The 22,679-nt window shown below is 44.4% G+C and overlaps 1 protein-coding gene and 1 pseudogene across 2 annotated transcripts; both read right to left on the bottom strand.

The window, feature by feature from the left end:
* Positions 1-9,606: 9,606 nt before the first annotated feature.
* Positions 9,607-10,995, bottom strand: LOC146634951 (zinc-binding protein A33-like; annotated as a pseudogene).
* A 9,348-nt stretch (positions 10,996-20,343) lies between these two features.
* On the bottom strand, positions 20,344-21,744 carry LOC146634950 (nuclear factor 7, ovary-like). 2 transcript variants are annotated; one of them, XM_085343998.1, is made up of 2 exons: positions 21,702-21,732; positions 20,344-21,491 (listed from the first exon to the last, which is right to left on the bottom strand). In XM_085343998.1, the coding sequence occupies exon 2, from the start codon at positions 21,127-21,129 to the stop codon at positions 20,344-20,346; it is 786 nt and encodes a 261-aa protein (XP_085200124.1). In that variant the 5' UTR covers positions 21,130-21,491; positions 21,702-21,732. The 2 variants fall into 2 exon arrangements, with proteins under 2 accessions (XP_085200124.1, XP_085200133.1); XM_085344007.1 differs by having other exon boundaries at positions 20,344-21,744.
* Positions 21,745-22,679: the final 935 nt, after the last annotated feature.

Raw genomic sequence — 22,679 nt, 5'->3', positions numbered from 1 at the left:
AAATAATGTGATCATCCCAGTGTTTTCAGTGTGGGAGAAAGTACTCAGGGCCTTCAAGTTACACACTATGAAAGGCAGCAACAAGTTTAATCTTCAGAAACCTAAAGTATGTATCAGCAGCAGAATGGAGCTAAAAATAAATGTTTGTTTCAGTTCTATGAAGCTTTGAGTATTTTGGATCAGTAGCACTGCTGTGTTTGTTGCATCATATTGCTGTAATTGTTTATATGCTTTATATATTCTGAGGTAAGTTGATCTATAGTGTTACATCATATTCTATAAGGATGTTATGTGTTTGTAGACTTTCTGCCCAGTTTGACCCATTTAGCAGAAGTCAGCCTGTTTAAGGCTCTGATTTCTATTCTGTATGACTTAAAGCAGTTATGACATGGTGTGATTTTCTCACCCAATAAAGGAATATTTTATATATCAGTCTACTCCTCATTCTATCAGACACAGTTATCACAGCTCGTACATTTGCTTTTTACACATATATGTAAGCATTGAGCCAAATTTAGTAATACCAACATACTGAAGGAACAACATTTGTCTCTTATATATAATACATCTATATATGCACTGTCAAAGATACTTGTCTTTGAGTGAAGATTAAGGTGATAGGAAATATAAATAACTGCAACTTGAATCTTTGACCCAGAGTTCAAGCTCACTGCTGTAATATATCCTGTAATATCTATCTATCTATCTATCTATCTATCTATCTATCTATCTATCTATCTATCTATCTATCTATCTATCTATCTATCTATCTATCTATCTATCTATCTATCTATCTATCTATCTATCCATCCATCCATCCATCCATCCATCCATCCATCCATCCATCCATCCATCGGTCCCTCATCCTATTCGTGTAGTCCCTTCCGCCAGGGTTACTTGCGTAGTAAGTAACCCTGGCCAATATCAGGAAGAAGGAACACGAGAAGCTGGAGAAATACCAAGGGCTCAGAGAAGAGCTCGAGAGGATGTGGAGGGTGAAGGTAACGGTGGTCCCCGTGGTAATCGGAGCACTAGGTGCGGTGACTCCCAAGCTAGGCGAGTGGCTCCAGCAGATCCCGGGAACAACATCGGAGATCTCTGTCCAAAAGAGCGCAGTCCTGGGAACAGCTAAGATACTGCGCAGGGCCCTCAAGCTCCCAGGCCTCTGGTAGAGGACCCGAGCTTGAAGGATAAACCGCCCGCAGGGGCATGCTGGGTGTTTTTTTTAAAAAAAATTTATACATATATGTATATCATAATAATCTGATAATACATATAATATTGGCCATATCATATTTACATTACCACAGTGAGATGATTTTAGTCTCATGAACAACATTAACTAATTGTTATTTACTAACTAATCTTAAATGACTGTTCAGCACAGAAATGAAGCCCAACAATCATGTTTTACAGTCCCGTGGTCTCAGCCTCAGATACTCAACTAATCAAAGTGATGTCATGACAAAAATGAATGACCAACAAAACATTTTTTCTCCTTCATTTCTGTCAAACAATGCTGTATGTAATGTTTCTCGTGGTTAGTATTATGGTTGCTAGGCAACCTGAACAGTGCGACGAAGGCTAGACCGTCCCATTTCACAAGCCTCTCACTTCCGCACTTCTCGTACTTATAGTACGCACTGTACGTAGTACGCGTACTTCAAGCATGCAGACCCTGAATTGGGATACAGCCATACATACATGTTTTGGTTCGTGCATCTGATCTGTCGGGTTATTGTCTCCCCAGAAACATTTCTGTTGTGTCTTGTGTGCTTTTGCAGCGTTTTTGTTTTTGCAGCGTTTTTGTTTTTGCAAGTGTTTTTCTTTTTGCAGGTGTTTTTCTTTTTGCAGCATTTTTCTTTTTGCAGGTGTTTTTCTTTTTGCAATTGTTTTTCTTTTTGCAGGAGATGTTGTCCCCGTCCCCGTGTTTCCCCGTGTGGAGTGTGGAAGGAGTGACAGGGGGCTAGCGGAGTGGAGAGAGGCTGGAGAGAACATACACTCAACAAAAATATAAACGCAACACCTTTGTTACTGCTCCCATTCCCCATGGGATGGACGTAGAGACCTAAAATTCATTCCAGATACACAATATAACCATCCCACCCAAACAGTGGTCACAAATCAGTCCAAATGTGTGGTAGTGGGCACATCTGCTATATTGAGATAATCCATTCCACCTCACGGGTGTGCCACATCAGGATGCTGATCTGACATCATGAGTAGTGCACAGGTGTACCTCAGACTGCCCACAACAAAAGGCCACCCTGGAATGTGCAGTTTTTTGCGCTATTGGGGGTCTGGGGACCCAGAACCGGTCAGTATCTGGTGTGACCACCATTTGCCTCATGCAGTGCAACACATCGTCGCATGGAGTCTATCAGATTCTCAATTGTGGCCTGTGGAATGTTGGTCCACTCCACTTCAATGGCTGTGCAAGGCTGTTGGATATTCGTGGGAACTGGTACACGCTGTCGTATACGCCGGTCAAGCACACCCCGAACATGCTCAATGGGTGACATGTCCGGTGAGTATGCTGGCCATGCAAGAACTGGGACATTCTCAGCTGCCATCTGCCCTGAACAATGTGAACCATGATTCATCCGTGAAGCGCACACCTCTCCAACATGCCAGACACCATCGAATGTGAGCATTTGCCCACACAAGTCTGTTACGGCGACGAGCTGGAGTCAGGTCAAGACCCCGATGAGGACGACGGGCATGCAGTTGAGCGTCCCTGAGACGGTTTCTGACAGTTTGTGCAGAAATTGTTTGGTTGTGCAAACCAATTGTTCCAGCAGCTGTCTGGGTGGCTGGTCTCAGACGATCTTGGAGGTGAACCTGCTGGATGTGGAGGTCCTGGGCTGGTGTGGTTACACGAGGTCTGCGGTTGTGAGGCCGGTTGGATGTGCTGCCATATTCTCTGAAACGCCTGTGGAGACGGCTTATGGTTGAGAAATGAACATTCAATGCACGGGCGACAGATCTGGTTGACATTCCTGCTGTCAGCATGCCAATTGCACGCTCCCTCATTGCTTGTGGCATCTGTGGCATTTTGCTGTGAGACAAAACTGCACATTCCAGGGTGGCCTTTTGTTGTGGGCAGTCTGAGGTACACCTGTGCACTACTCATGATGTCAGATCAGCATCCTGATGTGGCACACCTGTGAGGTGGGATGGATTATCTCAATATAGCAGATGTGCCCACTACCACACATTTGGACTGATTTGTGACCACTGTTTTGGAGGGATGGTTATATTGTGTATCTGGAATGAATTTTAGGTCTCTACGTCCATCCCATGGGGAATGGGAGCAGTAACAAAGGTGTTGCGTTTATATTTTTGTTGAGTGTATGAAAGTGATGGAGCTAAGATAGCCTTTTTTGTTCAGTTACTCCGTGGTCAAGCCTTAAACTGGGCTCAAGCAGTGTTACGAACCAACCCGGAGATTACCTATGCTGATTTTCTCTCAAAGTCAAAGGAGCTTGCAAAGAAAGGCGTCTGGACTTCTTTAAGTTACTTGAAGACGCCTGAGACAAGGTGTGAAACTGGGTGTGGGCCCCAGTCAGCCAGAGTATCAGCCAGGCGATTAGAGGATCATCAGGGGGTCCTTTTGTCCCTCTGTGGGGGGTTACTCCCACTAGGTTTATATCTGGGACTCTCCACCATTTGACCTTAGAACTGAAGAAGCTTCTCAGATGAGAGGTGAAACGTCTTCAAGTAACTTAAAGAGCGGGGTGGCTGTAGCTCAGGTGGCAGAGCAGGTCAGCCACTAATCAGAAGGTCGGTGGTTCGATCCCAGGCTGCCTCCTGGCTGCCAAATATCCTTGGGCAAGATACTAACCCCATGTTTGCCTACTGGTGGTGGTCAGAGGGCCCGGTGGCGCCTGTGTCCGGCAGCCTCACCTCTGTCAGTGCGCCCCAGGGCAGCTGTGGCTACAATGTAGCTTGCTATCGCCAGTGTGTGAATGAATGGGTGAATGACTGAATGTAGTGTAAAGCGCTTTGGGGTCCTATGGACTAGAAAAGCGCTATACAAATGCAGGCCATTTACCATTTACCATTCTTTGCAAGCTCCTTTGACTACGATGACCTGGGTGACTGAGAACCTTCACAGACATTTTCTCTCAAAGTTTAAAAGTATGTTCGCAAGGGGCACCGGAGGGCCACCGTTTGCTGAACTTAAAACAAGGAAGACGGTGTATGGCGGACTTCTCTGTGGAGTTTTGGACACTGGCTAAGGAGACTGGATGGGGGCAGCCTGCGCTGATAAGTACCTTACTAAACAATGTTTGTGATGAACTCAAGGGCGAACTATTAATGAGGGAGCTGCCCAAGACTCTGTCGGAAGTAATCACCTTATGTGTTAAGGTAGATGAACATTTGAGGGCGTGTCACCGCGCCAGCAACTACGGTTCCCAGAGGACCGTGGGGCGAGCGGAGACGGCTTCCAGAGGAAGTAGCGATCGGGAAGTGGACCGCGGCGACGAGCATGAGCAACCTATGCAGATCGGACGCTCCCAAATTTCCCCAGAGGAGAGAGCACGCAGATGGAGGTCTGGTGAGTGATTTTACTGCAGCCACAAGGGCCATCTCGCCAAGGTCATTCCTGCACGGCCAAAAGACCTCCCCCGCCGGTAGAAAGGAGGATACGGGTGGGCGAGGTCTCCTTTTCACATTCTCCTCCACGCTTCATGCTAGCTGCTAAAGTGACTGTCCACTCTGCCTCTCACTCCCTTCAGGCGCTGATTGACTCTGGGGTGGAGCAGAGCTTCATGGATGCTTCCCTGGCTCTTAAACTTAAGATTTACACACAAGCATTGCCCCACTCGTTGCAGGTCACCGCTTTAAATGGTCAGCGTCTCCCCAACATAACCCACGTTACAGAACCCGTGTCCCTAACTCTGTCTGGGAATCACACTGACCTGTTGCAGTTTTATGTCTTTGAAGCTCCTCTCACGCCCGTAGTGCTAGGATTTCCATGGTTACGCCAGCATAACCCTGTACTCGACTGGAAGATGGAGAGGGTTCTGGGGTGGGGGGAGGAGTGTCACATGACCTGTTTAAAAGCAGCTACTCCAGTAAAAGCATCTAACCCACTACCACACAAGCCCCCTGAACTTTCAGCCATCCCGTCAGAGTATCATGATCTCAAGCAAGTATTTTGTAAGGACCGAGCCCGTTCTCTTCCTCCTCACTGCCCGTACGACTGCAGTATTGATTTGCTCCCAGGTGCACCTCTTCCCACTAGTAGCTTATACAGTCTCTCTCAACCTGAACGTGAATGCATGGAGAAGTATATTAATGAATCCTTGGCTGATGGACTGATTCACCCCTCTTCATCCCCTGTGGCTGCCGGGTACTTTTTCGTCACTAAGAAGGATAAAAGCCTTCGGCCATGTATTGATTTCCAGGGCCTCAATAACATTACCATTAAGAATAAATAACCTCTGCCACTCTTATCCTCCGCCTTTGAACTCCTGCAGGGGGGGACCATTTTCACTAAGCTCGATCTGCGGAATGCCTACCACTTAGTCAGGATGAGAGAGGGAGACGAGTGGAAAACGGCCTTCAACACGCACTTGGGCCATTTTGAATACTTGGTCATGCCGTTTGGACTGACTAATGCTCCAGCTGTGTTTCAGGGTCTAGTCAACGATGTTCTCCGAGATTTCATCAATCGTTTTGTGTTTGTGTACCTTGATGACATCCTCATCTTCTCCCACTCTCTCTCTCTCTGATCATGTACAAGTCCTGCAACGTCTCCTGGAGAATCACCTCTTTGTTAAAGGGGAGAAGTGCGAGTTTCATGTGAGTACTGTGTCATTTTTGGGCTACATCATCGAACAGGGCGATTTAAGAACCGATCCAGCTAAGGTACAAGCAGTCTTGGACTGGCCCACTCCACCTAACCGTAAGCAGCTTCAACGGTTCCTCGGTTTTGCAAACTTTTATCGGAGGTTCATTCGTGATTACAGCAAGATTGCCTTACCACTAACCCGTTTAACTTAACCTAAGGTACCTTTCTGCTGGGATGATCAGGTTCAGGAGGCTTTCTCCCGGCTAAAGAAACGCTTCGCGTCAGCGCCCATCCTCCGGCAACCGAATCTCAAGCGGCAGTTTATCGTGGAAGTGGACGCCTCGGATGTAGGGGTCGGAGCCGTTCTCTCCCAGCAACTAGAGGGTAAGCTCCACCCTTGTGCTTACTTCTCCCGTCGTCTCTCTCCTGCAGAGCAGAACTACGACATCGGGGACAGGGAGCTGTTGGCAATCAAACTCGCCCTGGAGGAGTGGCGCCACTGGCTAGAGGGCGCAACAGAACCCTTTGTGGTATGGACTGACCACAAGAACCTCGAATACATCCGGTCGGCTAAACGACTAAATGCCCGACAAGCCAGGTGGGCTCTGTTCTTTACCAGATTCTGCTTCACCATCACCTACAGGCCCGGCTCTCGGAACGTGAAACCAGATGCCCTTTCCCGCCTATTCACTACTGCAAAGGACCCCAACCGTGAGGCTCCCATTCTCCCTCCCACATGCATTATCGGAGCCCTGTTGTGGGAGATCGAGTCCGCCATACAGGAGGCCCAGCGGGCAGAACCGGATCCGGGGACTGGTCCCCCAGGATTGCTCTTTGTTCCCACGTCCGTTCGCTCACGAGTGCTATAATGGGCCCACGGCGGAAAACTCACCTGTCATCCGGGCATTCATTGCACTGTCACCTTCATCAAGCGGTTCGCCTGGTGGCCTACACTAGCCAAAGACGTCCAAGAATTCATCGCCGCCTGTCCAACCTGTGCCCAGAATAAACCTGTCAACCAGCCCGCTGCTGGCCTACTTCATCCCTTACCTACGCCAAGCCGCCCCTGGTCCCACATTGCGGTTGACTTTGTCACTGGTCTTCCGCCGTCATCAGGTAACACAGTCATTCTCACCATTGTCGACCGTTTTTCTAAAGCTGCCCACTTTGTTGCTCTCCCCAAGCTCCCCACCGCCCTGGAGACCCCCCTCTTCTGTCAACTCATGTGTTTCGCCTCCACGGGATCCCCGCTGAAGTGGTCTCGGACCGAGGCCCACAGTTCACGTCACGTGTTTGGAGGGAGTTCTGCACCTCCTTAGGGGCCCAGGTCAGTCTCTCGTCAGGTTTTCATCCACAGACCAACGGTCAAGCGGAACGGGCCAACCAAGAACTCAAAGCAGCTCTCCGTTGCTTGACGTCCACTAATCAGACCACCTGGAGCGAGCAACTGACGTGGGTGGAGTACGCTCACAATAGCCTTACCTCGTCGGCCACAGGCGTCGCATGATAAGGTGGGGCCAGGTTTCACAATGGGCTCACCCCAAACCCTGGCTGATTGGGACACACACCCGCTTTCACACCTTGGCTCAGGCGATTAGAGGATCATCAGGGGGTCCTTTGTCCCTCTTTGGGGGGAAACTCCCACTAGGATCTGGGACTAAATCTGGGACTCTCCACCATTTGACCTTAGAACTGAAGAAACTTCTCGAATGAGAGGTGAAACGTCATCAAGCAACTTAAAGAAGTCCAGACGCCTTTCTTTGCAAGCTCCTTTGACTACGATGACCTGGATGACTGAGAACATTCGCAGACATAATTTTGAAGCTATCTACATATTTAATTAATTTGAACAATAAACATTAATGCCTGAGTGTAGGGTAGACACTCTGCAACGTTAACATCAGCTAACTTTCAAATCAACAAAACACACTTTCCATAAAGAGGCCATTGTGATTTCTGTGTACTTACAAGCAGACAGTGTTGAATTTTTAACCTTTTGATAGAGAAGGAAAAGGCGTTAATCAAATAGCCAGCAATAAGAAAAATCTGGGGGATAAAAATGGACCATTTCTAGTTTGAATCAGGTGAACAAATGGACCTTACAAGGACAAGAACAATGAGTGTTTACTTTTTGAAGTTGGAAAAAGGACCATTCATAATCAACAGCAGGCACAGCAGTGGTGCACATTGCCACACACCTTTAGAAACGTTACCATTAATATTAAACAAAAGTTTAATGTGACCAGTCATATTGCATCTGGTTAACAGAGGAGTCACCTAAATATTACACTATTAACCCAGTGCTTTTCTCTCATGATGTTGAGAGTGGGCAGTAGTGAGTGAACACAGTAGTGTTCAGTACACATGCTTCTTTGGATTTAAAGAAATGTATCTATTCAAGTGTCCATGGAGCACTGTGAAAGTGACATTCCAACAAAAGCATTTTAAGGATGTTCATTGTCATAGATGTGGTGTCTCAGTGAAAACGCTAAAAAGTTACTGACACATAAAGAAGGCCTACACAACAATGAAGCACAATCGGAGTGCCCATGTCGTGAAGTAGGTTGCAAGTCTCACTTGAGAAATTACAGTGCTTTTAAGTGTCTTGTTTATCATCATCATGAGCCACAACAATCACAAATGTTTGAAGTTACTCTTTATAGTCACATAAAAAGGACAAGAACACTGTTGTCCCTATTATTAACTTTAAGGTGATCCCTCAGTGTTCTCTCTCTATTATCCTTTGGTGTAATTTGTTCTGTAAACTTGTTAGTCAATTGTCTGCTCTGTTATGCATTTAGCCTTTATTATTTTGTTTCATTGTCTTGAATAGTTTCAGCTGTGCCCTTTTCTGCAGTTGTGTCCACTTCCACTAACTATCTAGCATTTATAATCTATTCCCTTTGTTCTTTCTCAGATACTTTGGTTAAGTTCCCTCATGTGCTCCTTGTTCTCTGAAGAATTTTGGATTTGCTTTTTACTTTTCCGTCAATGGATTTCCAGATACTATCTAACTGAAAGTTAGATTACAGTTTAACCTGCTGGTAACCTGGATAATATACAATTTTATTAAATTAAATACAAGTAAATATATCACAGTTTAAAAACCTAGTAATAACAGAACTTTTTGACAATTTTAGACCCCATTGAATTGTATCACAATGGTGTTTGACCATATTATCAAGGAATTCCATTGTTCTTACATGTGAATAGATTTTATTTAATATAAAAACTTAAATTTTAACTACAACATTTTTTGTAAAAACACAACAGATGGCAAATTTACATTATTTTTCCAGTCCTTTTTAAACAGTGATGGAAAAAATGGTATTTGTCTAGCAATAAGTTTTAAGAAGTTCAGACACAGGAAATAAGCACTACTTATCATGTAGACATTAATGTGTGACAGACAGTTATACCAGGCTGGTTGTGTTGATTAAGAAAGACTAAAAACACTTTTTAAAATATCTGTTATGTGAATATGCCAACATTTCCTGTTTAAACTTGTTTTATCTAAAGTTTTATAACTACAGCAACAAATCATCTCCATTTACACATCAAATAGAAACATGAATCACTTGTAATGATTAGAAACTTGATAGAATTTCAAATCTAGTTTGGGGAGTCATTCAGTGAGAAACAGTGAAATGATTTTCCATGTGAAAAGGTGGACAGCAGAAACAGAAAGAAACAGTGAAACTAAAAGAGAAACAAAGAGCTTTGGAACAACGAGGCAGCAGGAGGACAGCTGCAGTTTAACAGCTTCAACTCACTGACAGGAAACAACATTAGAAACATCATCATCCTCAACTCATCTGCTGCACTGACACTGACACCTTCAACGGACACACCTTCAGTTTATCATAAGTGTTAATGAATGGAAACATCCTGTGAGTGAAAGTGTGTGTGAAGGTGTGTATGTGTGTGTTAGTATCAGGATCAGAGAACGACAGCTTTCCTCTGTTCCAGTCCAGATTCACTCTGATCCTGTGGAGCTTCTTCTGAACTGGGAGAACACTAGATCCAGCTGATGGTGAACATAATGAGTATTGACTTTCATGAAACCCTATTCCCCATAATCCAGACTGTATGTGTCTCTTTCTCTGGACAGACTCTGGTGACACACCCACTACCTATAATGTACTGTATCCAACCTCGACATCCCAGCTGTGAGTCCCTGAGTTAAAGCCCTCAGAGCTCAGGACAGAGTTGTATAAATCAAACCTCTCTGGATTATCAGGAAGCTGCTGCCTCTCTCCTCCTAGTCTCACACTGGTCAGATCTTCAGACAGGATGAGGTTTGGATGAGCAGTGTTTGGGTCCAGAATGAGAGAAGTGTAGGAGACCATGTCCTTCATGTTGTTCCAGATGTTGAAGGTCAGGTTGCCCAGGTGTTTGGCCTGGTCTATCAGAGCTCCTGAGGGCAGCTGTGGATCATCCAGCAGGGGGCAGCGCTGGACTCTTTCCACTGCAGCCTTGTAGTTGTGCAGGAATGAGACGTCTTCAGCTCTCAGCTCCTCCTCTGTGGCTCTGACTGTGTCTGAAAGAGCTGCTATCTCTCTGCTCAGAGCCTTCATCTTCTCCTTCATCATCCCACTCTTCTGCTCCTCTTCCTCCCTCAGTGCAGCCAGCCTGGCCTCCTCTTCCTCTGCTAGAAACTGGTGAAGCTTCTTAAACTGCTCCTTAATCTGCCTCTCTGTGTGTCGGGCCTGGACCTTAATGTGTTCTGCTGTTTGATCAAACTTCACTTGAACTTCTTCACAAACCTTTAACTTCTTCTTTAAGGGCTCCAGAGTTTCCTGAAGTTCCTTCTTGTGTTGTTGTGCAGCTTCATCGATGGGTCTGAATCTGTGATTGGTGTGATTTTGTGAGATGCAACAGACGACACACGCTGGCTGCTGATGGTCCAGACAGAAGAGTTTGAGTTTCTCAGAGTGCAGACTGCAGAGAGTCTCTGAAGCTCTCTGATCTCTCTCCTGTAAGAACGACTCACACAGATTCTTTAAAGCCAGGTTTGAAGGTGGATCATACTCTGATATTTCCTTACAAACTGGACACTCGTGTATTATTCTCTCTCTCCACCATCTCTTCAGACAGTCTTTACAGAAGCTGTGGCTACATGACAGAATAACAGGATCTCTGAAGACCTCCTGACAGACCGGACAGCAGAGATCCTTCTGTGATCTGGAAGCCATTGAGTCTGTGAGTGAAGCTGAAAACAGCAGACAGGAAGTACAGTCAGTCCTGGCTCCCCTCCCTCCTCTACCACCTTCACTGAAACATCCTTTGAGTCGTGTTTTTGCTCAAACTCACATTCAGTGTGTGGAGCGTCAGCAGCTTGAAGCAGCAGTGTTGGAGTTTTCCACGTTTCTCTCCTGTAGCTGGACTCACTCAGAGGAAGCTGCTAGTTTGGTCTGAGCTCAGTCTGATCGTCTGTGCGTCTCTCTTTACCGATGAAAAAGAACAGCTTGTTTCCTGGTTAGTTTCAAATGAGTCAGGATGAGGAGGGGAGGTTAATTCACTTTCCTTTCTCAAATACTCTCGCTTTACAGAGAAACGAAGGTGTGTTTCATTCCAAAGTTCAGCCGTTTACCTGCCGGCAGCTGTAAAACAGGTCACAGCATGAAGCTCAGAAAAGAAAGTGTGATTCAGTCGTGGAGGTGTTTGTGAGGTTTCATTTTGAAAGTGCTTGAGGGTCTTCAAGTTTAAAAAACAATCGAGTTTGTTCTTTCTTTTCCACATACCTCAGGAGTGTAATGCAGGAACATATACACAGGGAATTTTGTGTGTTTATTGGTAAAAACAACAGTTTTCAGCTCATTAGTAATAAATCTTGTGAACTTGTTTCTCAGTAAGGTTGCACTGTTTATAGTGTCTATACTAGGGTGCTGGAAAACAAAGTATGTCCATATTGAAATAATTCCACCCTTTGTCAATACTTTCAAGGAAAGAAGACTAATTATACCAAAAAAATTTTCAGTTTATTACTGTATTTTAAAGTCAAGATGAGTGATATTTCTCTTTACATATTAATCACACATTACTGATTCAGGTTGTGCTACATTATAGCACATTAACAGAGTCTGTTTGTTTCAGAGAGAGGATGAATTCAGTGAGTAAACTCTGACCTGGATAGAAAAAGATTTACAAATGATTCATGTAAAGGTACTGTTTTGAATTTTCAGAACAAAGCTCAAGAGAAGAAAGACATTAAAGACAAAAGAAGATGCTTTAGATGTTCAGATGTCATTCTGAATCCTGAAGTATGAGAATGTTCAAGCATCTACAAAGGGGAAGAGATTCAATGCGTTCAGTCAACTTAATAAAAATTGAAACTTTTTATTTAATGAACAGAAAGAATACCTTTTCAGTAAGTATATAAGATCAAAATAATCAGAGCATTGGAAAGTGAAGTGTCTTTTTTTGCATGTAATGAACACTTTAATTAAATCATTGCGAAACTGATAAATTATTAAATAAATGTAAAGATTCTCACAAAGCGAACAGTTCCTGCTGGCTCCTTCTGTCTGTTTTCTGTTTATGATGATAATTCCTCTTGAAAAGGAAGAGGAACTAGTATAGTCTGAATTTTCATTAAGCCTTAAAAAGTGCTTTAACATATGTGAAAAACTGAGAGAATTGTTAGGAATAGCTTTTTGACTTTACTATAATCCCTCCACCACTGATCCCACTGATAGTTTGGTCATGTTGTCTGACATGATCAAAGGAGCAAAATTTAAATTTCATGTTAAAAACTTTTAACACCCTGGACTCGCTTGTTGCGGAGTCGTGGTTGATATTAGCCTGAAGTACCTAATAAGAAACAGTACCACCCCACACAAGGTTACAGCATTGTTACATTTCCCGTTGACCTTGAGGTTGACATCACTGGCATTAAACCTTGTCCAAGGTTTTTAGTAGAACGATCTATGGTATCGCATTGCCTTATCTGAAGTTATCGCATTCACTAACTTATGTGTCCAAATTGCACACCCATCCCCCTCTGCTTTGAAGCAAGACCTGGCATGACAGTGTATTTATGTCCCAATTGTTTAGCTGAGCATAAAATACAAGTATGCACACTACAGCCTGTGCATACTTATAGTTGTAGCATATTCATAACATACCTTCATATTGTGTACATTATAACATATCCATAATAGACCCATATTTTGTACCCTTATACCTTTAATAGACCAATTTTTGTAATATATCTATATTATTGCCCAAGCACTTTCTAATTTCCTCTCAAACTCGTGAGTGAGGGAGGGGGCTGAGTAGGCTAGGCCGGATGGCTCCTGGCCTAAGTCGGGCAATGGGAGTATGTGGTGGGAGTGTGTTTGTGGCTATCTTCACTTTTTTATTATTACTATTGTAAATATATAAATTCCTGCACTCTCTGTAAGGCATTACCCATGACCTTTAGTGCTTTTTTGTTTTAACTGTGTCGTTTATTTGTTATGTATTGTAGACTGCTATTCTTAGTCTTGATCGTTCTGCTGTAACACAAAAATTTCCCTTGTGGGATCGAATTACCATGGAAAAAATAACTATGTACTTCATTTTTCAAACTGCATTTTACCTTATTTTTTGTTGAATAAATAATGACACAGTATAATATGTTGTGTTCTTTTGTTTTGTTTTTTATTATGTCCTGATATATAAAACTTTAAAACTGAAAGAGTATCTTTTTAGACATCATGTTTAGGCACTGGGTAAATCTAACTTTTGGGGTTTTTTTTTGTTTTTGTTTTCTAGCTGCAGAGAGGTTCATCATCATCGTCATCATCATCATCATCATCATTCTAATCCACAGTAAAAAATCTGATGGCTAACACGGGGGGTTCTCAAGCAGAACTGATGACAATGCAGGGTTTAAGATCTAGTTTCTTGAACATAATGTCCATGTGAGACTGGTCCCTTTCAGAGACTCATTACTGTTGATCAGCCACTCAAGTGGTCACTTTATTTTTCATGTTTGTTCATGTCACCATGGATTATTCTTCAGATTTATATGGTGTTTGACACAAAAAACAGAAGATTTCAACACAGTTTTATATGCAATTTGGAGATGTAATTGGACAAGTTAAATGTGTTTTTCACAATGTTTAAATGAGCACTAAAATCTTCTAGTCAGATGTTCTTAGTTCATCCAAGGTCTCGGCTGAAGTTCAGAGGTGATCATGCCTTTGCAACTGCAGCACCTAGACTCTGGAATAACCTTCCTGTTGATATTCGTACTTCCGAGTCTATTCAGTTTTTTAAATCATGTCTTAAAACTCCCCTTTCTACTTTGGCTTTTGAATCAAATAAATTTATATTCGTCACCTGTGCTGTTTGTTGGTCTGTTTGTTTACTAATGTTTTGAATGTAACTTTTTATTCTCTGTTTAGCTGATTGTGAAGCACTTTGATCAACACTGTTGTTTTCAAAATGTGCTATAGAAATAAATTTTGATTTGAAATGCGAAAAGTTTTTCCCCCTCAGCCATAAAAGGCTAATGGGGTATTGGGAAATGGGGAAACCTAAGTTTGTGAATGTGCTGACCTGATAATTTTCTATTAATTATGAAGATTAAAGTATTTTTAAAGGGCTACCAGACTATAAGGCACACTGTGGATGAATGGGTCTGTATTTATACATAAGGCGCACTGGATTATAAGGCGCATTAAGCGAAACAAAAGAGTCAGATACAATAAGTCAAACTTTACTCATTCTTCTTCTACCATTGCTTCATTAATGACTAACTTCCTATTGTTCTCCTGACTGAAGTTTGGTCCGTTTACAGCATCTTGCCATGCGATTGCATTTGTCCCTAACCATCGGAAAACCTCCCATTAACTTTTATCAAGTGGAAAAAAGTTAGCATTCATCCTCCAGCTTCACTGTGTTATGGCTGTGTAGCTAGCAATCACGTAGCACATCATTATATATCAGCTAGCCCAACTTCAGTAACCCTACAAACATCAATGCTATTTAGTTTTCTGTATTTATTTATGTTGGAAGTGATAGCAAAGCCGTACGTTTTAATTTTTTTCAGAAATCTCTCAGTCAAAACATGGTATATCATGTGTAGGTGTAAGCTATGGCCGGGAAATGATTTTTCAGGCAACTCATTCAAAGCCCATGGGCAGACACATGGTGATGCGAAAAAACTCTGGAGCGGATAATGGCCCGATTCTATTGGCCTGGCATCTGGACGTGCGCCGCCGATGCTCGTTGCGTCTGGAGTGTCAGCTGGTTAGCCAGCCGGTCATCCTGAAGGCGCCTTTGCACCTGTTACCCCTCATTGAGGTCCTGTTTGACCGTATCGGTATGGACCTCATTGGGCCATTTCACTGGAGTGCACGCGGGTATCGCTTCGTATTAGTCCTGGTGGATTATGCAACACGATACCCGGAAGCAATGCCACTGAGCATCATTTCCGCGAGAAGTGTGGCACAGGCACTGTTTCAGGTTGTCTCCCGGGTTGGTATTCCGAAAGAAATACTGATCGACCAGGGCACATCGTTCATGTCTCGCACACTGAGGGAACTGTACGGGTATTAAAGCTGTTCGGACCAGCATCTACCACTCTCAGACCGACGGGTTGGTGGAGCGGCTGAATAAAACCCTGAAGTCCATGATCTGTAAGTTCATTCACGAGGATGAACGCAATTGGGATCGCTGGTTAGACCCTCTGTTGTTCGCAGTGCGGGAGGTGCCCCAGGCCTCCACGGGATTTTCTCCCTTTGAACTGTTGTACGGCAGAAAGCTGCGGGGGGTGCTCGACCTGATTAAGGAAAACTGGGAGGAGGGTCCAAGCCCTGCGAAAAGTGAAGTTCAGTACGTGCTGGACCTGAGAGCAAAGCTACACACACTCTCACAGGAGAATTTGCTCCAGGCCCAGTAGCGGCAGCAACACCTGTACAACAGAACTCAGGCAATTTTCACCAGGAGATAAAGTGCTTGCGTTACTTCCTTATTCCAGCTCTAAATTACTCCCCAAGTGGCAAGAGCCCTTTGTGGTCACACAACGAGTGGGGGACGTTGATTATGAGGTAGTACGATGGGACAGGGACGGAGCCACGCAGATTTACCACCTCAACCTCTTCAAAGCCTGGAGGGAGGCGGAGACTGCTTCTCTGGAGAGCCTGGTAAGGGAGAGAGCTGAGTTGGGGCCGGAAGTGCCAAAATCTAACATCCCCACTTCCCTCCATTGTAGTGACCATCTTTCACAGGCCCAGAGGGCGGATGTTGCTGCATTGCAACAGCGCTTTGACGACGTGTTCTCCCCCTTACTCAGCCGTACTTCTCTCATAGAGCACCATTTTGAGATGCAGCCTGGCGTGACGGTGCGTTCACGGCCCTACAGGCTGCCGGAACATAAAAGACAAATTGTGCTCCGGGAACTGAAGGAAATGCTGAGGTTGGGAGTAACAGAAGAGTCACACAGTGCTTGGTGTAGCCCCATTGTTCTTGTGGTGAAGAAAGATGGGTCTATACGGTTCTGTGTTGATTATCACAGGGTGAATTAGGTGTCACATTTCGATGCTTATCCCATGCCCCAGGTCAACAAGCTCCTGGACCGGTTGGGTACCGCTCGCTTTTTCACAACACTGGATTAACCAAGGGCTACTGGCAGATTCCCTTGTCAGCAGAGTCCAAGGAAAAGACAGCCTTCTCCACCCCGTACGGTTTATACCAATTCGTTACGCTTCCATTCGGCTTGTTCCCCTGCCACCTTTCAGCGACTCATGGACCGGGTGGTGCGGCCCCACGCTGCCTATGCTGCTGCCTATCTAGATGATGTCATCATCTACAGTGACACGTGGGCGGAGCATGTGTGGCGTGGGGCTGCGGTATTGGAGTCTCTGAGGCAGGCTCACGGCCAACCTGAAGAAGTGTGCGGTTGGGCGGAGGGAGGTACAGTATTTGGGGTACCACTTTGGGGGCAGGCAGGTGCAGCCTCAAGTGGAGAAGACGGCGGTGATTGCATCATGCCCGCGCCCCAAGACAAAAAAGGAGGTGAGTCAGTTTCTGGGGCTGGCCGGCGGTTCGTACCAGGGTTCGCGGACCTGACCAGCCATTTAACTGATCTCACCCACAAGGGTGCCCTGGATCTGGTCCAGTTGTGCCAGGCGGCGTTTGTGCAGGTGAAATGGGCTCTCTGTGGAGAGCTGCTGCTGTTCACGCCTAACTTCTCCCTCCCTTTTTGTCTGCAGACTGACGCATCAAACAGAGGGCTGGGGGCCGTTTTGTCCCAGCAGGTAGGGGGAGCTGACCGGCCGGTCGTCTACATCAGCCGGAAGCTAGCGCAAGTCAAGGTATATTACCATGGAGAAGGAGTGCCTGGCGATCCGGTGGGCGGTCGACTCCCTTCGCTACTACCTCCTGGGATGCCCACTCACCCCCTGCTCAGACCATGTCCCGCTGCAGTGGCTCCACCATATAAAGGATGTCAATGCCCGGATCACTTGGTGGTATCTGACTCTGCAGCCCTTTAAGTACAACGTGATCCATAGGCCGGGCACGCAGATGGTCGTGGTCAATTTCCTCTCCCGCTCGAGCGGGGGGGGGCAATAAGGTTTGGCCAGATGGCCCCGGCCCCAGTCGGGCGGTGGGGATGTGTGGCGTTGGTGTGGTCTCTGGCCGGCTGCAGATGAGGGGTGATGCAATGAGCTCCCAAGGCGGCGCAGGGGTGGGGTTGAACAGGTGTGCTGGGATGTGAGTGTGATGATGTCTCTTTATATGTTCACAGTGACAGTCGGAGGGAGAGAGCAGACGTGACAGCAGAGCGGGAGTGTCTGTGTCCCAGTATAACGAAAACCACATTATAATCACAGTTGAAAATAAAGTAGTGCTGTCAGTACGTTCGTGTCCTGCCTATGATTAACGGGTCCAATGTTACAGACACATTTATTTCATTTTTCAAATCTCCGTTTTCAAAAATACCCATGTACGTGTGGACGTAGCCTTGGTGTTGTTGAATGTTTCCCCGGTCATGTCTCTGTTTGTCTCTCTCACCCCTTGCCCTCCCTCCTCCCTTGCTCTCTCACCCTCTCTCATCATGCTCTTTCGTCCTGCTCTCTTGCCCTCTCTGACATCCCTCGCTCTCTATGTTCCCCGGGTTATGTCAGATCCTTTCTCAGTTTGTGTGTTCCTGTATTTCCTTTATCCCTTTAATAGTCTCTTGCCTGGTGTGCATCATATTCAGTTTTTATGTCCCCTGTCTTGTTTGTGAGATTGTGTCCAGCTGTGCTTCCCAGGTGTCTCCTCTTAGCCATGATTCCCTCGTTTGCCCTTGTGTGTATTTATGTCTGCATCTACCTCTGTCTTCAATCACAGTCTCCCTCATTCCCTGGCTGTGTGTTCCACCTGTTTATATAGTTTTCCTACGCATTCTAGTTTAGGCAAAACACCAAAAAAGCTGTTTTCGAGTTAAGTCCTGTGTATGAGTCTGCATTTTGGGCCCTCAATCCTGCCTGCTTCACACCACCAAATGACACTCTGTTTAAAAAAGTCTTATCTCTGATTCTATGTGTATTACTCAGCAAGCAGTGCAGAGTTTAAATGGCGCTGATGTGGGTGAGGGGACTTGCCCAGTTCTGGCTCCATCAAAGTCTGGGTTTTTTCCTTGCCTTCTCTGATAAGAGCTGGGGGCCTGAGTAGTGATTTTAAAATAGTTTAAACTTAAAAATCATGCCATTGCATTTTCTTCTTTTCAGTCTCATTCTTAATATAGAAAATTCCATTACATATGAACATTCAGTCACATATGGGTAGGCTTCACTTCATGTGTCATCCATTTTATGCTATTTTACTTCAATTTCATTAGTACATTCTTGTGTACTCATTCAGTTCAACAGTATCCCTTTTAAACCAAATACTTTCATATCTTTAAAACTCTGTGTTTGTCAATCACAATTTACTCAAAACAATTTCTTTTTACTAAATTGTACACCTTAAAAGTCAGAGACTCAGAAATCAGTGTGTGTGTCTGCTCTCTCTCATGCACATCCTTACATGCACACACACACACACCTTTATCTTATCTCTACCTTACCTTATCTCTTTTGTTCAAGAACAAAGAATAAAGTTACTGTTATTAAAAGCACACAAAGAAACTCTATTATAGCACACTATAATCACATATAACAGTGGTCCCCAACCCCCGGGCCTCGGACCGGTACCGGTCCGTGAGTCGTTTGGTACCGGGCCGCGAGAGTTGAGGCTCAGGTGTGAAATGTATAGTTTTCAGGGTTTTTATCAGTTTTCAGCGTTATTTTGTTATCGTTTTGATTGTTAACTCGGTTTTCCCGGGACTTTTCACGTGTGTTATGAATAAATCTTCTTTTTTTAGGTACCGGTACTAGTTTTATTTTGTTGTATTTATCCGCGACACATTAAAAGCCGGTCCGTGAAAATATTGTCGGGCATAAACCGGTCCGTGGCGCAAAAAAGGTTGGAGACCACTAACATATAAGACTGGAGGTTGTGCCTTTTTACCCTATTTTGGACGTAATGTAATTTCAATCTCTCTATGTCCCAGTGATTAAAATACAATCAATATAATTTATTATACTTTTTATATACTAATATACTAATATATATATATATATATATATATATATTTGCATTCAAATAATGAAATACTTTAGTAATGTCTAAATGACTAAAACAATTAAAAATAAATTCAATTTACTAATGCGTCCATTATTGCCCAATTCATTATTAAAGTGCAAAATGTTTTATTTGATAGATTTGACCATAATTACTCCATAATGAATAATGATTACAGTATTTAAGCTTATGATTTTTAGGTAGATCAACATTTACAAATACCAGAAAAGATATGTGTAACAATGACCATGGATAGCTGACTATAATGTGAGCCGCAGATACAGGATGGAATCATTGCCTTTATTAGTAAATACATGCGTTGCCTTTAACATTCACACCTTTAATTTTGATACATGCCCTGCAACAACTGCCTTACAGCAAGATTAGTTAAAATTTTTATTTTTAAATATTTTTAACAACAAAGATAGCATATTGACATGGAGCAATCCTGCATTACAGTAGTATTATGATGTTAGTGAACAAAATAAAACTAATGTTTTACTCAGTGCAACTTTTTCAGTGTTCATGTTGATTAAAATTTACAGGATTGTATGTGGAATCAATCCATCCATTTGCTTCTGCTTATCCTTTTCAGGGTCGCGGGGGCGCTGGAGCCTATCCCAGCTGTCATAGGGTGAGAGGCAGGGTACACCCTGGACAGGTCGCCAGTCTGTCACAGGGCTAACACACAGGGACAGACAACCATTCTCGCTCATATTCACTCCTGCATTCACACCTATGGGCAATTTGGATTAACCAATTAACCTATCTCCACAGACTGCATGTCTTTGGATGGTGGGAGGAACAAATCGTTGTTGTCCTTATATTAATAAGTTAAAACTGTCAACATTTCATGATGAACAACGAGGCAGCAGGAGAACAGCTGCAGTTTAACAGCTTCAATTCACTGACAGGAAACAACATTAGAAACATCATCATCCTCAACTCATCTGCTGCACTGACACTGACACCTTCAACGGCAACACCTTCACTTTATCCCATGTATAAATGTATGGAAACATCCTGTGAGTGAAAGTGTGTGTGAAGGTGTGTATGTGTGTGTTAGTATCAGGATCAGAGAACGACAGCTTTCCTCTGTTCCAGTCCAGATTCACTCTGATCCTCTGGAGCTTCTTCAGAACAGAGAGAGCAGTAACAGGAGCTGATGGTGAGCGTGCTGAGTATTTGCCTAAACTGAAACCGATTTTCCATATTCCAGATCTTATCAGTCCCTTCCTCTGCACAGACTCTGCTAACACACCCAGTTCCCACCCTGTACTGTCTCCAACTTCAACATCCCAGCTGTGAGTCCCTGAGTTAAAGCCCTCAGAGCCCAGGATAGAGCTGTATGAATCAATCCTCTCTGGATTATCAGGAAGCTGCTGCCTCTCTCCTCCTCGTCTCACACTGGTCAGATCTTCAGACAGGATGAGTTGTGGATGAGCAGTGTTTGGGTCCAGAATGAGAGGAGTGTAGGAGACCATGTCCTTCTTATTATTCCAGATGTTGAAGGTCAGGTTGCCCAGGTGTTTGGCCTGGTCTATCAGAGCTCCTGAGGGCAGCTGTGGATCATCCAGCAGGGGGCAGCGCTGGACTCTTTCCACTGCAGCCTTGTAGTTGTGCAGGAATGAGACGTCTTCAGCTCTCAGCTCCTCCTCTGTGGCTCTGACTGTGTCTGAAAGAGCTGCTATCTCTCTGCTCAGAGCCTCCATCTTCTCCTTCATCATCCCACTCTTCTGCTCCTCTTCCTCCCTCAGTGCAGCCAGCCTGGCCTCCTCTTCCTCTGCTAGAAACTGGTGAAGCTTCTTAAACTGCTCCTTAATCTGCCTCTCTGTGTGTCGGGCCTGGACCTTAATGTGTTCTGCTGTTTGATCAAACTTCACTTGAACTTCTTCACAAACCTTTAACTTCTTCTTTAAGGGCTCCAGAGTTTCCTGAAGTTCCTTCTTGTGTTGTTGTGCAGCTTCATCGATGGGTCTGAATCTGTGATTGGTGTGTTTTTCTGAGGCACAGCAGACGACACACACTGGCTGCTGATGGTCCAGACAGAAGAGTTTGAGTTTCTCAGAGTGCAGACTGCAGAGAGCCTCTGAAGCTCTCTGATCTCTCTCCTGTAAGAACGACTCACACAGGTTCTTTAAAGCTCGGTTTAAAGGTGGATCATTCACTGATATTTCCTTACAAACTGGACACTCGTGTGTTGGTCTCTCTCTCCACCATCTCTTCAGACAGTCTTTACAGAAGCTGTGGCTACATGACAGAAGAACAGGATCTCTGAAGACCTCCTGACAGACCGGACAGCAGAGATCCTCCTCTGATCTGGAAGCCATTGAGTCTGTGAGTGAAGCTGAAAACAGCAGACAGGAAGTACAGTCAGTCCTGGCTCCCCTCCCTCCTCTACCACCTTCACTGAAACTTCCTTTGAGTCGTGTTTTTGCTCAAACGCACATTCAGTGTGTGGAGCGTCAGCAGCTTGAAGCAGCAGTGTTGGAGTTTTCCACTTTTCTCTCCTGTAGTTGGACTCACTCAGAGGAAGCTGCTAGTTTGGTCTGAGCTCAGTCTGATCGTCTGTGCGTCTCTCTTTACCGATGAAAAAGAACAGCTTGTTTCCTGGTTTGTCGCAGTTTACTGATGTCAGGGGCGGAGCTCTTTTCACCTCCCTTGGCTGTCAAGAGTTTTGCTTCAGCCATAAATAAAGGTGTGTTTCATCACAGAGTTCACTTGTTTACCTAACAGCAGCTGTAAAACAGTTCAAAGCATTAAGCTCAGAAAATAATGTGTCACTTCATGTAGTTGTTTGGGAGGCTTTATTTTGAAAGTGCTTTATCCTGCCTCAATATTTGGCAGATTCTCTAGCTGCTGGTGTGTAATACAAACACAGGGGATTTCATGTGTTTACTGGGATGCAAATTCTTCTTCTACCTTGTGGGATTATAATATTATTTTATGCCATGTTAGACCCCTAATTAAAGATTGTGAATTATTATGTAGTTTTAGTTTGCATTATTCTCCTGAATTAGAAGAAGCTGACAACTACTGCATTTGTTAAACTGATTTGCATTACATTAGACTGCTGATTTATTGTGAATGAATGATATTGTTTTATGATGCAATATACTGCTGAGTTATAAGAAATACTGTTTGCAGAAAGTCATCGCCTTATTTGTCTGATTAGAAGAGAACAGAATATACTGGAGTTTTCTGCCCCATCTCAGCAGGAGCAGATAAACAGGGAGCCAAGGTCGTAGCTTAGGCGCCGTGTGAGAGAAAGAATGTG

Source organism: Diplotaxodon limnothrissa, linkage group LG3, assembly GCF_057381915.1.
Source record: "Diplotaxodon limnothrissa isolate DT_005_m linkage group LG3, D_limnothrissa_male_GT1.1, whole genome shotgun sequence".
NCBI lineage: Eukaryota > Metazoa > Chordata > Actinopteri > Cichliformes > Cichlidae > Diplotaxodon > Diplotaxodon limnothrissa.
The sequence above is the reverse complement of the archived record's forward strand: the minus strand, read 5'-3'. Positions and strand labels throughout refer to the sequence as shown.